This window comes from Andrographis paniculata, unplaced genomic scaffold, assembly GCF_009805555.1.
Source record: "Andrographis paniculata isolate CXL003 unplaced genomic scaffold, ASM980555v1 Contig82END, whole genome shotgun sequence".
Taxonomy (NCBI): Eukaryota; Viridiplantae; Streptophyta; class Magnoliopsida; order Lamiales; family Acanthaceae; genus Andrographis; species Andrographis paniculata.
This window is the reverse complement of record NW_026137620.1, coordinates 1,620,486-1,637,643: the sequence shown is the minus strand read 5'-3', so window position 1 is coordinate 1,637,643 and position 17,158 is coordinate 1,620,486. Positions and strand designations below refer to the sequence as shown.

Below are 17,158 nucleotides of genomic sequence, written 5' to 3'. Positions count from 1 at the left end.
TATTTTATAACTTTTTTTAAAATAAAATGTTATATGATTTTTACAAAAATAATAAAATAAAGGATTGATAAATTATTTATTTATTTATTTATTTTAAAAATATTATTTAAGATTTTTTACTTTTTTTATTTGTATAAAATTTATATAATTATATTCGTTTTTACACTAAAGTATCAGTTTTGGACGAAGAGAGTATTTTGTGCAAATTTTAATATAACACAAGGAGATCTTACGCAATAAATAAAATACGAGATGTTTTATGCATTTTTAGTGAAATACGGGCGGTAAAGTATAATATACCTTAAAAATATTCCAATAAAAATATTTTTTATAAAAATATTTTAAAATAACAAATGAAAATGAAATATATATTAGTTATATCAATTCGTTGTCATTTTTTTTCTCCTTGGTGCAACACTATATAGGAGAAAAAAAAAATGGGCCGAACAAAGCAAAAAAAAAAAAAAAAAAAAAAAAAAGTAAAAATATAACTATATAATAAATATAAAAACAAAATTTGGGTCAAATTATTAAAAATATTAATTTTTTCATTTTTTGAACTAAAAAAAAAATCATATTTTGAGGGTAGCTAGGGTGTGAGGTGACCCATAGTCCCTATGTGCTTTTGTCCGTGGGTGCGAGGGGTGAAGTAAAAATTATTTTAAAAATATAAAAAAATAATATTTCCTCCGTCCCATATTTATATATCCATTTGTTTTTTGCACGAAGTTTTAGAAATATTAGTATTATATTGAGATAAAGGATAAAGTAGAAATAAAGATAAAAAAACTAAATTAACCCTATTAGTATTATATGATATAAAGGTAATGACATTTGTGTAATATATTATAAATTAGAAGGGTACTTGTAATGTTAGGTAGATATTACAATTACTAAAAAAGTAAACGGATACTTTGTTGTGGGACGGACCAAAATGAAAAAATAGATAAATTGTTAAGGGACGGAGAGAGTATATGTGTTGAATATTAATTTATTATTATTATTATTATTATTTTTTCAAAATTGTCAGAAGTTTGAATTTATGATATTATGAATTTATCCCCGCATCATTAAGTTATTTTTTTTTATGGGACTTGAATATTAATTTTTTGTAAATATATATATTATACTCCCTCCGTCCTAAATTAGATGAACCTTTTGGGATTTTGTAGTAGATTAAGAAATACTACTCTCTCCGTCCCATAACTATGGTATTGTTTGCTTTTTGCACGAAGTTTTAGAAATATTAGTATTATATTGGAATATAGTAGGAATAAAGGAGTAATGACATTTGTGTAATATATTGTAAATTGAAAGGGTATTGTAACGTTAGGTAGACAGTACAATTACTAAAAAATGAAATTGATAGAGACAGACTAAAATGGAAAAATAGATAATTTGTTACGAGACGGAGGGAGTAGTATGTTTGTAATTCAAGTAAAAATTAAGAATATTTTAATATTAATGTATAATTATTTTTTCTAAAATAAAAATAATAATATTTGAAGTGAAATACCTAAAAATGCTATAAAAAAATACCTAAAAACGATTGATATTATGTTGACCTATCAAAAACCCCGTTTTAATTGTGAAAGCCATGGTACTCTTTGTACCTATTATTGTAATTAAAAGAAAGAATTAATTTCGAAAATATTAATTTTAAAATCTTTTTAATTTCCAAGGTTTTGTTTGTTTGTGGCACTTTTGGTTAACGTTATTAATTTGTGTTTTGAATAGAAATTTTTTTTTATCTAAAATCATCATTCAATATAATATAAATATTTATTTATTTGATATTTTAAATATAAAATTAAATTTTATTTTAATATAATAACAAAAATAAATATTTAATCTCATATATTTAAAAAAAGAAAAAAAAATTGAAATATTAAAATCCAACAGGAAACCCCCAACAAACCCCGTAATTTGCATGTAGGTATTTGCATATTCTTTACTGCCACATTATGGGTAGACCGTAGACTAGCGTGGGTAGTAGGGTGGGCATGTGTGTATAGGTTTTAGATCTAATTATAACACCAAAATAATAATAATAATAATAATAATAATATCAAATATCAAATTAAATACTATTTTCCTTCCATTTAGAAATATATATTTTACTTATTCGACGTAGAATTTAAAAAAAAATAAATAAAAAAATTATCCCTGCGTTCTATAAATAAATATTTATTTATTTTTTTACACGTAATTTTAAAAATATTAGTATTATATTGAGATATAGTAGAAATAAAGTAGAAATGACTAAAATAATCTTATTAGTATGTGTGATATAAAGGTAATGTCATTTGTGTAATATATTGTAAGTTATAAGGGTATTTGTAATGTTAGGTAGATAATACAATTACTAAAAAAGAAAATAGATACTTTGTTACGAGACAGACTAAAATGGAAAAATAAGATACTTTGTAATAGGACGGAGGGAGTATTCCTTTCGTCTCGGATATTGATACGAGAATTTATGGGTGTGTTTGTTTGGGGGATTGGATTAGATTTCCACTATTCATCCCATTTTTTTCTCCCCAAAAAAATCAAATCAAACATCTATTTCTCGTTTTTTATATTATACTAAAAATAAATTTTACATTCAAAACATCACATCAACACCTATTTATATCACATGATACAACTATTCAAATTAAAAAATTTTACTATTCAAATCCCAATTTAAAATCCAAACCCCCAAACAAACACACCTTATGAGGGGTATAATTAGTAAATAATTAAACATATATTAGTAAAAATAATTATCGTATAATAAAAATAATTATATAAATTAAAATTAAAATAACTAATAAGTATAATTAAAATTTTAAAAATTATAAATTAAATTTTTTAAAATAAGATTAAAGCGTATAATTATTTTCCAAAAAAGAAAAGCGGCAAAATAAGTGGGACGGACGAAAATGAAAATGTGAACATAAGATGTGGGACGGAGGGAGTAATATTTTAATTATAATTGATAGTTAAAATAATGTAAATATAATTTTGTCTTTTTTTTATGTAAAAATAATGATACGATAGTAAAATAGATAATATTTGTAAGAAAATAAGAATTTTTAAATTGTTATTTTATAATTTGACAACTCAAAATAAATTAATTACTTATTAATTATATTTTATTTAAATTTATGTATCTACAATAATAGTTCCATATTACATGAGATTGAAGGAGTATTATTTTTTAATCTATTAAAAAAATTTAAAAAATACATAAGAGTAGGACAAATAGAATATTATATATTATATTTTTTAATAATATTATTAAAAATTGTATCACTAAAAGAATTAGCTGTTGGTATATACACCTTATGTTGTTTCTTCAGCACTCTTATTTTTCTGTAATAATTTTTTTTCTTTTCCATTTCAATATGCTATCTAATGTATGCATACAGTTTCCATGTACACGCAACTAACATTTAAGAAGATTATACGAGACAAACGAAAATGAAGTGTATAATTATTAAAATATTTTAAGAATATAAAGTGTATAATTACTTTTTAAAAATAAAAAATAAATTATATGAGACAAATAAAAAAAATAAATATTTTATATAAAACAAATGAGTACTACTACTTTTTACTATTTTTAAAATTATTTTTACTTTTCATATTATAAAAAGAGAAAAGGTATGTACTATATTAAAAATCGGACTCTAACAAAATGGGTTATTTAAAGGAAGAAAAAAAAAAGAAAAGTTAAATTTTAGGGTTTGAATTTTGAGTTGGAATTTGAATAGTAAAATTTTTGAATTTGAATAGTTGTATGATGTGATATAAATAGGTGTTGATGCGATGTTTTGAATGTAAAATTGATTTTTAGTATAATATAAAAAATAAAAAATAAGTGTTTGATTTGATATTTTTTAGAAAAAAAAATGATAAAATAATGTATTTAAAATCCAATCCCCAGAACAAAACAGATCTGAAAAAAATATTAAAAGACATGAATGTCAAATTCATAATTAACTTTGCAGATTTAAAATAAATTTGAATGAACGCCCAACCAAATACTTTAAATTTCATTACGTCCAAATCCATCCAACCAAACTTTCTACAAAAAAAAAAAAAAAAACAATAAATAAATAAAATAAAAATTGCCAAATAAAATCCCATCATATCCTAAAGAATTATAGAGTGAAGTATAAAAATATGAAAGCTACACATCTATATCTATATCTATATATATAAAAATGTATGTTTTCATGGCCATAAATGAAGTTTGATAGCCTAACAATCAACCATGGCTCCACCACCACAATCCGCCGGAGATTCGCCGCCGGTTAGCCGGAGATTCCGACCGGCGGCAGATGCGGCGGGACGTGCAACGACGCGAGGCAACGACGATCGAGAGGAGCTACTTTGGGCCGCCATCGAGAGGCTGCCGACGTTTGATCGCGCGACGAAAGGGATAATGAAGACAGTGTCCGAAGAAGGCAAAGAGTTGTCCGAACAGGTCGATTTTGCGAATCTCAGAGATCATGAAAGAGCGATTCTTGTCGGAAATGTACTCCGGGCCGTAGGAAATGATCCCGAAAAGTTCTTGCGACGGCTGCGCGAAAGAATCGACCGGTAAATGAGCGATGAAAAAAATAAAGTTGAAGGTTAGTTGTGTTTTTGCATTGCTCGTCGTAAAATGCATTCGTTTTTTTTTTTTTTTTTTAAAAAAAAAAAAATAGGGTCGGCATCGATGTCCCAAAGGTTGAAGTTCGGTACGAGCATTTGTCGATCGAAGGCGAGACTTACGTCGCGTCGAGGGCGCTCCCGACTTTGCTGAACGTGACGTTGAATGCGATAGAGGTATCGTTTCATCTTCATTACTCGATATTCCGTCGATTGAGCTAGCGCGAACAAATCTATTGTCGTTGCATAACTTATAACAACGAAAAACATCAGATCTCTCTAGAACTTCGAAATTAAACGTATTTAGGCAAGAATAGTATTAACTGGGGCAGACCTAGGTAGGGGCAAAGGAGCTTTTTTTTATTTTTAAATTTAATATATATATATATAATTGAATAAATTAAAAATATACTTTATCTTTGTTCCAACTCAAAGTAGTCTTTTTAAGTATTTTCATCTATTCCCCTTCAAAGTTTTTTTTTTTATTATTATTTTAGTAAAATTAATCATACATCAATACCAAAATTCATTTAACTTTCACCTAAATTACAAATATACTATTACGATTTAACATAAAGTTAAAGGCAAAAATGTCAAAACATCTTATATATTTCTAATTACTAGTAAAATACTGTTGTTTCTTAATGTTTGTTTGGGGGATTGGATTGGATTTACACTATTCATCCAATTTTTTTCTCCCAAAAACAACCAATCAAATATCTATTTTTTTTTTATATTATACTAAAAATCAATTTTACATTCAAAACATCACATCAACACCTATTTATATCACATCGTACTATTCAAATTCCAACTCAAAATCCAAACTCCCAAACAAACACACCCTAAGAGTAACTCCAACCCATTGTACCAAAATTGGGGGCGGGGGAGGAGGAGCTCCAACCCACCCCAAATATACTTTTTAGAGTAAAAATTGAAGTTTATAATTAGAGTAAAATTACTGTAGATCAACTATTGCATTTTTACTGTAGCAACTGCAAAAATGGAGTGGAGAGTTGAAGATGTCTAATACTCCTTCGGGAGTACTAAATTTTTATATAAGATGTGTTTGTATGAGTATTAAATTTTGAATAATAAAAATAATCATATTTAAAGTATTTTTTTTTTCTACTAAAATAAATTTATCTTAGTTGATGTTATAGTAATTTGTTATTTTGCACGGTTTTTAAAATATGGCAGGTCGAAAATTAACAAATAAATTGTGTTATTTTGAAAATTTTAAAAGTTATATTTTTTTCGTCGAATCCTAGTTTCACCCCCGAGTACTAAGATGGGTGAACTTCTAACAAGTCCTTATGTTTCAGAATTAATTATTTTTTTTAAAAAAAATTATGGTCGTTGTTGTCGTTTCGCATAGGGACTCATCGAAAAGGTGAAGATTCTCCCGTCGAAGAAACAACACATCAAGTTGCTCGACGATGTTAGCGGGATTTTAAGGCCTTCGAGGTTCGTATTACTATTCCAAATATCGAAAATCTATCGAAAAAAAAAAACACACAGTTAACCTAAAATTCGAATGTAAGAACTAACGACGAACTTCTTGGCATCCAGGATGACGCTGCTTCTCGGGCCTCCCGGTGCGGACAAGACGGAGTTTCTTAAATCGTTAGCTGGAAACATCGGGAAGGATCTTCGGGTGCTCGCTAGATCGATTCGATTAAAAAAATTTCGCTTCTTGTTTTAACATTTAAATACTTCTATTGAAATGTTCGGTGTAATAACTTCTTCGATGACGATGTCAGGTCAGCGGAAGGATCACATACAACGGTTACGAGCTCTCCGAATTCGTTCCGCAGAAAATCAGTTCTTACGTCGGGCAGCAGGATCTTCACCACGGCGAGATGACGGTCCGAGAGACGTTGGATTTCGCGGCACGGTGTTTAGGAGTCGGGACGAGATATGATCTTCTTGTCGAGCTGTCGAGGCGCGAAAAAGAAGCCGGGATTAAGCCGGATCCCGAAATCGACGCGTTTATGAAATCGACGGCGATTGCCGGTCAAGAATGTAGTCTCGCAACGGACTACATTCTTAAGGTGTGTTTCTTTTTCACCCGTGGTTACGTAAATTTTGAAAATTTTGACACTATTTATCAATAATAATTTATTAATATATATTTTTTAAAATATTTATTTTACACAATCATCACTTCAAATATTTTTTGTTTAAATTTTAATTTTTTTTTTTTTAAATTTCAAAAATCTATATTTTAAAAGGACTCTTTAAGGACATGAGGTAATGACTGCAGATACTTGAACTAGAAATATGCGCTGATACATTGGTCGGAGATGTAATGAGACGAGGAATATCTGGTGGTCAGAAAAAGAGACTCACAATTGGTATGTTAATTTAGAGCCTGCTTTGAGCAAGACCTCATTTGTTAAGAAACTAATATTTTTTAAAATTATTATTTTTAAATATGTAATATTATTTTTTAATTATTATAAAAATAAAATAACATAGAAATTTATTCTTTTAAGTAAAATAATTTTTCTATTAAAATTTTATATAAATAATTTTTAATAGTAATTTAATAATGTTTGTTTTCAAAATAAAAATTTTCGAACAATTTTATAAGTAATGTGTTCGTATATGTTTATTATATTATTATGAAATATATTTAATTACTCTTAAAAAAAAGTATAAATAAAAAAAAGTATTTTTTGTATTTAAAAATATCGCATTTAATAATTATATTAAAAATATTAATAAAGTGAATACATTTACGCTTTTTTCTTATTTGATTTTTACAAAAATGATAACAATAAAGAATTGAACAATTATTGATTTATTTATTTATTTTATTGAAAAATATATTTAATATATTTTATTTTTATTTTTATAAAATTTTCATAATTTCAATCATATTTACAACTAAACATTAAACGAAAATGGTATTGCTTGGTTCGATTTAACACAAGAAGTTTCGCATAATAAATAAAATATAAGCCTATTTTGTACATTTTTTACTAAAAATAAAAAGAAATTTTATACATTTACCTCAAAATAAAACTAGTAAAAATATCTAGAGGAGATTATTCTAATCGAATTAGATTACAAAATTCTCGTATTCTTGTGTGCGTTCAGGTGTGCGTTCAGTTTACTTATATTTCCTCGATTTCTCTATGCTTATACCGAACATATCATACGTAGGAGAAATGTTGGTCGGACCGGCGGGAGTCTTTTACATGGACGAGATATCGAACGGGCTAGATAGCTCGACGACGTTCCAAATTATCAAGTACTTAAAGCAGATGGTTCGTACGATGGACACGACGATGTTAATGTCGCTTCTCCAGCCAGCGCCAGAGACTTTCGAGCTCTTCGACGACATTATTTTGCTCGTCCAAGGTCATATAGTCTACCACGGTCCACGTGACTCCATACTCGAATTCTTCGAAGGTGTTGGATTTAAGTGCCCCGAGAGGAAAAGCGTCGCCGACTTCTTACAAGAAGTTACATCGATGAAGGATCAAGAGCAATATTGGTTCCAAAAGAATGAGCCTTATCGATACGTTCCATCATCTGAATTAGCGAGCAAGTTTAGCTCGTTTTCCGTAGGGAAGAAGCTAATCGACGATTTATCCGTTCCGTACGAAAAAAGTGAAGCTCGTCGTGATGTTCTCATCACTAGTAAATACGGGCTTTCGAATGTCGAATTGTTGAAGACGTGTTTGGCGCGGGAATGGCTTATGATGAAACGGAACGCGTTGTTTTATGTTTTCAAGATGTTCCAGATCACGATCATGGCGATCATCGCCTTCACCGTCTTCTTTAGGACGGAGATGAAGTTTGGGCACTTAGAAGACGGTCGAAAAGTTATGGCGGCACTGTTTTTCAGTCTTAACAATGTTATGTTCAATAGCTTATCGGAGCTCGGTTTGACGGTTTATCGACTTCCCCTGTTTTTCAAGCAGCGCGACGCTCATTTCTACCCGGCTTGGGCGTTTTCGTTACCGATATGGATTTTTGGGGTACCTCTTTCGGTTATGGAATCGTCGATCTGGACAGGTGTTACTTATTACACCATCGGATTCGCTCCTTCGGCTAGTCGGTATCACCTTTGCATCGATATTTGTTTTTTCATAAACTATTGATGTAATACTCCAGCTCGCAAGCTAAGCGTATCAGGATCATAGGCTGATCACTCCCTGTGAGGCTCGTGGGCCGGAGTGTTACAATAAAGTTTGGATCGGTGTTTATGTTATTTTATATTCGTACTATTTTCAGGTTCTTTCGACAATTGCTGGTGTTTGTGATCGTGCATCAGATGGGATTATCGCTCTTTCGATTCATAGCCGTGATCGGGCGAAGCATCGTCACCGTAAGCATTTTGAGCGCCTTTACATTGGTGTTGATCTTCGATCTCGCCGGCTTCATTATCGATAGAGGTGAGTTTATATTTTCACTCGCTTTGATCGTGATTGATGGTCGCGTCGAATGAATTTTTCTTTTCCGTGCTTAGATGAGCTTGCGCCGTGGATGCTTTGGGGCTACTATGCGTCGCCTATGATGTACGGTCAGAGCGCGATAGCCATAAATGAGTTCCTCGACGAAAGATGGAGCCGGGTAAGTGTTTTTTACGCATATTTTAAACTTTTAGGTAAGATGGTCATTTAACAGTTAGTTTAATGCATTTTGTCCGTTTCATAGCCCAACACCGATCCGAGATTTGCTCAAGCTACTGTCGGGAAGGTTCTCCTCAAGTCAAGGGCGATGTTTTCGGAGGATTACATGTATTGGATATGTGTCTCCGCTCTTCTTTCGTTCTCAATCTTCTTCACCATTTGCTTCACAGTTGCGCTAGCCTACCTCGACCGTACGATTCTTATTTTCCCGTTCTTTTTTTTTTTTTTTTACCGTTCTCTCGGATCATGTTCTAATGTTCGTTGGATGTTTATGCAGCTTTAGGTGGTTCGGAGTCTCTAGCGATTGAAGCGAAGAAGGTGAAAGAGAAGAAGGACGACGGAAATGAAGAGGAGAGCTCAAGAAAACGAGGAATGGTGCTTCCGTTCACTCCGTTGTGGCTAGCGTTCGATCACGTCAACTATTACGTCGACATGCCTATGGTTCGTCAATTCTTTAACGACTATCTACCGTATAGCTTGTTCCAAAACTCCAAAAAGTTATATTGATATCGTAATGTCTTCCCTAGGAAATGAGGAAGCGAGGGGTGAGCGAGTCCCGTCTTCGACTATTGAGAGACGTGAGCGGAGCCTTTAGGCCCGGGATTCTTACCGCATTGGTGGGCGAGAGCGGCGCCGGTAAGACAACCTTGATGGATGTCTTAGCGGGAAGGAAAACATCGGGACACATCGAAGGAAACATCATCATTTCCGGATACCCAAAGAATCAATCTACATTCGCTCGGATCAGCGGCTACTGCGAGCAGATCGATATCCATTCTCCACAAGTTACCGTCTACGAGTCTCTCGTGTACTCCGCGTGGTTACGTCTCTCGCCGGAAGTGACCGAGGAGACGCGAAAAGTAAGTAAGCTATCTCGAACTCGATATATTTTTAACGGTAGTCGGAAATTAGCCTAACTATCGAAGCTTCGACAGATGTTCGTCGAGGAAGTGATGGAGCTGATCGAACTGAATCCGGTGAGGGATGCTTTAGTCGGCCTCCCGGGAGTAAACGGGTTGTCGCTCGAACAACGGAAGAGGCTCACCATCGCCGTCGAGCTCGTCGCCAATCCTTCAATAATCTTCATGGACGAACCGACGTCCGGTCTCGATGCTAGAGCAGCAGCGATCGTGATGCGCACGGTGCGTTCGACGGTAGACACGGGACGGACAGTAGTCTGCACAATCCACCAACCGAGCATCGACATTTTCGAATCTTTCGACGAGGTAATTCACAAACCCAGCTATCGGTATCCATTTTCAGCCATCATCGTCGTCTTTTCACTTACACCAACTTCGTCGTAGCTGTTGCTGATGAAACGAGGAGGACAAGTAATCTACGCCGGCCCTCTCGGTCATCACTCGTGCCATCTGATTGAATATTTCGCCGTAAGTAATCCTAACAAAACAAATACACTAACCTCTCGACACATCGATAACGAAATTCTCTCTTCCGCCAGTCCGTGCCGGGAATTCCTCTGATCAAAGATGGCTACAACCCAGCCACTTGGATGCTCGACCTCACCACGCCCGCAGTCGAAGCTCAACTCAACGTCGACTTTGCGGAAGTTTACGCCAACTCCGACCTCCACCGTAGAAATCAAGAACTCGTTCGCGAACTAAGCAGCCCAGGTCCGGACTCGCAAGATCTACATTTTCCAACCAAATACGCACAACCATTCACGACGCAATGTAAAGCTTGCTTCTGGAAACAAAACTTGTCGTATTGGCGACATCCGGAGTATAACGCCGCAAGGGTCCTCGTTACGTTGATCCTCGGAGTCCTATTCGGAGCCATATTCTGGAACGGAGGACAAAAACTGTGAGTCGGAACAACTCGATATCGAAATAATCGACAATTACCTTGTCCGGCGTCTGTCTAACAATTGCTTTCCTCGCAGATCGACGGAGCAAGATTTAATGACTCTTCTCGGAGCTATGTACGCTTCTGTCATTTTTCTCGGCGGGACGAGTGCTTTCTCCGTGCAGTCGGTTATTTCGGTGGAACGAACGGTGTTTTACCGGGAAAAGGCGGCGGGAATGTACTCGGCTCTGCCGTACGCATTCTCTCAGGTAGCGATTGAGACGGTATACGTTGCGATCCAAACTTTGGTGTACACTCTCCTACTTTTCTCCATGGTTGGATTCGAGTGGCGTGCGGACAAATTCTGCTGGTTCTATTACTACATGTTCATGTGTTTCGTCTACTTCATCGCCTACGGAATGATGCTCGTCGCCCTCACGCCGAACTTCCAGATTGCCGCGATCACGATGTCGTTCTTCCTCAGCTTCTGGAACCTGTTTTCCGGCTTCATCATCCTTAAACGGGTAATACTCAACCCGCCGCAATAACCATCGCTCAACATAAGCTCTTACCTAAACAAAATGACAAGACAAACACAAACCTTAAACTTATTACATGGAAATGCTCGGTTTTTCGACAGGAAATACCTGTGTGGTGGAGATGGTACTTGTGGTGCTCCCCTGTTTCTTGGACCATCAATGGCCTCATTACGTCGCAGTTAGGGGACAGGACGGAGGTCGTTCGAGTGCCTGGCGTCGCCGGAGATGTCCTAATTAAGGATTATTTCGACAGATTTTTGGGGTTCAGACATGACTTGCTTGGAGCTGTTGCGGCTGCGCATCTTGGCTGGGTATTACTTTTCTCTACTCTATTCGCCTTTGGCATTAAACACCTCAACTTCCAAAGGAAGTAGCGAGGATAAGCTATTACAACATTCTTTTATTGCAACTCGATTTTACGACGAGATTGCGACAAGGGGCTTAACAAGCCATGGGACTAAACCTATATCAGCAATATTTAGACTATTGTACCTCAAAATTATTTAGTTGGAAATCACAATTACAACAAACAGTAGCTTTCTTCACTACCGAATCTGAGTATGTAGCAATAACCGAGGCATTAAAACAAGCATTGTGGCTAAAAGGTTTAATAACTTAAATTGGCTATTTGCAAAATAATGTTATAGTGTTCCCGGATAGTCGGTCCGAAATACAATTATTTAAGAATCCTGTATTCCACGACAGAACTAAACACATTGATGTACGATTTCATTTTATACACAATATTATATCTAAAGAACTGTTAAAATTCCAAAAAGATTCCTTCTAAATATAATCGGGCTGTTAACAAGACTTCCTAAAGAATTCTATCCCCCAAAGCCACGGGACTAAACATATTTCAGTAATATATCGGCAATATTAATCGACTATTGCACCTCGAAATTATTTACCGAAACAAAACAAAGATACATGTAAGAACTCTTGCATAACATCTACAAGCATTTGTTCTCAATAAATGAAGAAAAGAACATATTTTTCGAGTACTAAGAATCAATCCAAACCAATTAATCCACAAATCGATATTCGAACTTCATTACATTGTAAATTGTCAGTAATCCTAACCAGTAATGGCTGCACTCGCTCTACCATTGTCAATCAACTCCAAAAAATTAACATGGCAACAAACAGATGGTTAAAATCGAAATCGAACAGCGAAAAAAATAAAAAATCAAAGAGATCACACAGAACATACATAAGATCATTGAATTTGAATAACTCAGATGTCTGAGTTCACAAACTTGCTGAGTTCTTCCAACTTTTTCATCCTCAGCTTCTCACTCTGACCCACCAACTGCAAATCCATTACACGTTTGATTGATTTATTCAATTCGGAAGTATAGAAAAATTGTCGGGAATGGTTTCTACAATTGAATTAATTACCTCGACAAGTGTATTGGTGAGCTGAGATTTCTCGTTGTTCTTTTCTTGCAAAGCCTCCATAGCTTCTTTGTACTCTTTCTCCTGTGCAATTCCAACGAGAATTTTTTTTTTTTAAGAAAATAAACGTATTATTGGGAATTTTGAATCGAAGTTAATTGCGGAAGAACAAAAAGGGGGAAAGGGAAACTTGTCTGTCTTACTTTCTTTTGGCAGATCTGTCCAAGAGATTTGAGGTCGCGATTGGCTAAATCGATTCTCTTACGAACAGTGGCGACTTCCTTCCTCATAGGATCGCTGAGAACTTCGAGTTCCTGCGAAGAAGACGAAGTAATTTTGAAATTAACGGAAACCCTAATTCTTTTTTGCAATTAATTAATCAAGTAGGTAGGTACCTCCCAAACTTGGGCGAGGCGTCGGGTCTCTTCCTCGGCGCGGGTGAGCTGAGACTGGACTTTTTCTCTCATGGCGATTTTGCGGCGTTCGATTTCGTCTTCTCTGGCCTGGAAGGAAGCCTCGTACTCCTCGGCGACGTCGGTGGACGAGGTTGTCCGGCAGACGTTGCCCATCAGAGACTGAGATTGATCTGCAGGGGTGGGGGTGGGGGTACTCATGGCTACAGGTTGTGCTGCGGTGTTAATTATATGGTGACATTTGGGTCTGGATCTTCCATGGCTGCTCTTGCCGCTTTGATTATATATGATATGATGGTGGTGATAGTTACTTACTTTACACGGTGGCTTCCACTGACTTGCTTAAGCTTTAATGCTGGCCTGCCCTCCCTCACAGCTCATCTGTTGGTGTTTGTTATAAAATTATATGCAAGTTTTCTTGACCACGACAACTAAATACTCCCTCTCTCTCGTATGTGTCCATTTGCATGTGTATTTTATAAGAAATATCGCCAAAACAATAATTATACATTTATTTTTTATGCAGAATTTAAAATATTTTAATTATAGCGAGCGCATAAAAGTAAAAGTAGTGTAATGATATTTTTGTTTATTTTTTTTATATAAAAATAATAATGTAATGTAAAATAGAGATATTTGTAAAAAAAAAAAAAGGATATTGAACGTCACAAAATAGAAATATGTATACTTTGTATCTGGACCGGAGATAGCATTTTTTACTTGGAAAAAAAAAAAGAGTGGATACATTTGAATTTAACAGATGAAGATGATAAAATAATTATACTCTCTCTTGGCAAAGATGAAGCTTTTTATTTGGAAACAGAAACTTAGGTAGTATAGATTAATTATTTAGATAACGATGATTAATTATTTAATTATTAAAATAAATTAAAAATATATGTTTAAATATTTTAATATTATATCTCAATAAAATATATAAAATATGGATATAATTGATAGAGAACAAAATTTTATATAATACAAATAAGTTAAATTGATTTATATTTATTAATTGTGTTTAAAATTGATAAATAGATTTTAAAAAAATCATCTTTTGTGTGAAAAAAAAGGTCATCTATAGCTAAACGGCATATGTATATAATTTGGATGAAAAAAATAATATTTTTTACCCCATTCAAATCTATATTTATATATTTCTTCTTTGTAGTAAAAATTTATTCTCATTTTTTAGCAAAAAAAACAAATATATTTGTTTTTTGTATTTTTTAAATTAAAAAATTAATAATTATTACCTAATTTTATTAAAACTAGTTTTCAAACATTTGAGCGCAACATCGAAATTTGAACCCATAATTTGATGGTCACAAGTTTCCTCTCCACACCACCAGACAATTTTTACGGGATAACAAACTCCATTTTGTTAGCCCCACATATATTTGTTCTTTTGTTGTTTGTACAATTTTACTTATTTATTTATTTATATATAAAATATGCACATGTTATCGTTATTTTTCAAATATGTAATGAAAAATAAACTATTTTTTGAATATTTATTGAAAAAAAAAAAAAAAGCAATGCGATGTGGTCAGTTGCTTTTAAGGTTTAATTTTAATTGTGTATTATTCATCAAATTTTCAATTATTAAATTATAATAATGTTATAATTTTTATTTTTATTATTTTAATATAAATTAAAAATTAAATTAAAAGAAAATCCATTATGAGAATGACACATGTAATGTTGTGTTAGATCAATTGAATTCAAAGTCATGCGAATGTCGTTATCAGGTGGTCAATTTTTTGTCATCTTCACTCTAAAGTCACGCTTCACAAAGCCTCTCTTTGTTTATTATTCGTTGGTGGCCGATCAATTCATTCTATTCTTTATTTTTCTTTTTATTTTTATTTATATATATATATATATATATATTTGGCGTGAGAATCCACCGCCGTTATTCAAAAGTGCGCACTTATAAACACTCAGTCGAATCTAATACCTTGCAAACTATTTTTTATTTTTTTAAAAAAAATTTTCAAAATCTATATATCTATATTTATTTTGTGTATGTGGACTAAAAAATATTATTCCCTTCGTCCCAAACAAGGTGTAACATTTATTTTGGGCACGAGTTTTTAGATGAGTAGTAACAAGTAGGATAATTTAAAAATTAGGTGATATGATAGAAAGAAAAATGTATATTTTATTTTATTTTTATTTGGGTGATAGAGATGTGATAAAGTGTGCAGTAGAAATTAAGTATAATTAATTATTTTCTATTTTGGAAATATTGCAAGATGTTTAGGACATACCAAAAAAGAAATATTGCAAGATGTTTAGGACATACCAAAAAAGAAATATTGCACGGTGTTTGGGACGGAGAGAGTAATATTTTTATTATTTTAATATAAATTAAACATTAAATTAAATTAATTTTACATTCAAAACATCATATCAACACTTATTTATATCACATCATACAATTATCCAAATTCAAATTTTTTACTATTCAAATCCCAACTCAAAATCCAAACTCTCAAACAAACACACAATGAACCTCTTAATTTTATTTATTTTTTATTATGCTATAAATAAATAATATATATATTAGAGGTGCATATATTAAATCGCTTTAATTTTGTGATATATATGCATATACTAGGACACGCCTTGCGCGTTACACCGTGCGAGTATTGTATAATGTAAGTATTTTGTTTGGAGTATAATTTTAACAAAATATATATAAAATTAATGACTATATAATTTACAAGTAATTTCATAATCGGAATAGGTTCTTTGGTTACATCAATACTAACAAAAAATTGCTCACAGTTTCAAAAGTATCAATAAAAGTATCATTTAGACCCTAGTAGGTAAATGGTTTTAATATAGGTAGATATTATCTTTGATGATGCCAGAAATACAATACAAAAATCAGTATCTAATCACTATTTAATGAATGACACTTTTTAAAAAATACTAACTTGAAAAATGCTCAAATGCACACAAATTATGCAATCAAAGCCCAAAAACAAATAAAGCCCATTCAATTCGAGAAGAGAAACATAGCCCAATGCTACATAAACTAGAAAGGCCCAACGTATCATAATAGAGGTCCAAACCCATCCAGCCCTTCAAAGCATACAGGCAATCCGAGATGACCCGGTACAAAAACCCGACCCGGAATCGGGCAGTATCTTTGGTCAAACTGCCAATCAATCCATCTATCCATCCCAACGACTTCGAATCGAATCAAACCATCCACCGCAATACCAATCAAAACTTGAATACAATAATAATAATTATTATAATAATAATAATAAAAAGCAAAACAGAACTGCATATAAGAACAACTAATCCATCAAAAAACACTGCAAAAGCCAATCCAAAAACCAACTTCTCAACCACAAACCACCATGCAACAATCAAATTGAACCAAACACAAGCAATTCAAACCTGGTACCCTGGACTAGAGAACACATGAATTTGTTCCGAATCAAAATTGTTTATCTATGTGTGTATTTATGTGCGTAGATACTTTTTCTAATCTCCAATATGACTTTAGAAATCCTCATCTTCTTCACCATTTCGAGAGCCATCCCATTTCAGAATCCGCACATTTCCATCCTAACATTACTTAGATAAAAAATAATGGTCAGGTTAGATTAGATGGGTGTATAAAGCAGACTATGAGCAACAACATTAAAGGTAAAAATAAAAAAAATTACTTACATCTGTTCCACATACAATGCCTCCACCA

At 32.9% G+C, this 17,158-nt stretch overlaps 2 protein-coding genes across 2 annotated transcripts; one reads left to right on the top strand and one right to left on the bottom strand.

Annotated features, from left to right (window-relative positions):
- The first annotated feature begins 4,221 nt into the window (after nucleotides 1-4,221).
- On the top strand, nucleotides 4,222-12,517 carry LOC127241389 (pleiotropic drug resistance protein 2-like). The gene is made up of 17 exons (XM_051260412.1): nucleotides 4,222-4,590; nucleotides 4,698-4,818; nucleotides 6,020-6,108; nucleotides 6,214-6,298; nucleotides 6,405-6,695; nucleotides 6,908-6,998; nucleotides 7,813-8,713; nucleotides 8,890-9,050; nucleotides 9,125-9,228; nucleotides 9,313-9,478; nucleotides 9,565-9,728; nucleotides 9,815-10,147; nucleotides 10,223-10,513; nucleotides 10,592-10,675; nucleotides 10,747-11,108; nucleotides 11,188-11,614; nucleotides 11,731-12,517. The coding sequence occupies exons 1-17, from the start codon at nucleotides 4,262-4,264 to the stop codon at nucleotides 12,001-12,003; spliced, it is 4,272 nt and encodes a 1,423-aa protein (XP_051116369.1). The 5' UTR covers nucleotides 4,222-4,261; the 3' UTR covers nucleotides 12,004-12,517.
- A 54-nt stretch (nucleotides 12,518-12,571) lies between these two features.
- On the bottom strand, nucleotides 12,572-13,822 carry LOC127241390 (uncharacterized). The gene is made up of 4 exons (XM_051260413.1): nucleotides 13,423-13,822; nucleotides 13,231-13,341; nucleotides 13,031-13,111; nucleotides 12,572-12,941 (listed from the first exon to the last, which is right to left on the bottom strand). Exons 1-4 carry the CDS (start codon nucleotides 13,639-13,641, stop codon nucleotides 12,867-12,869), a joined length of 486 nt encoding a protein of 161 aa, XP_051116370.1. The 5' UTR covers nucleotides 13,642-13,822; the 3' UTR covers nucleotides 12,572-12,866.
- Nucleotides 13,823-17,158: the final 3,336 nt, after the last annotated feature.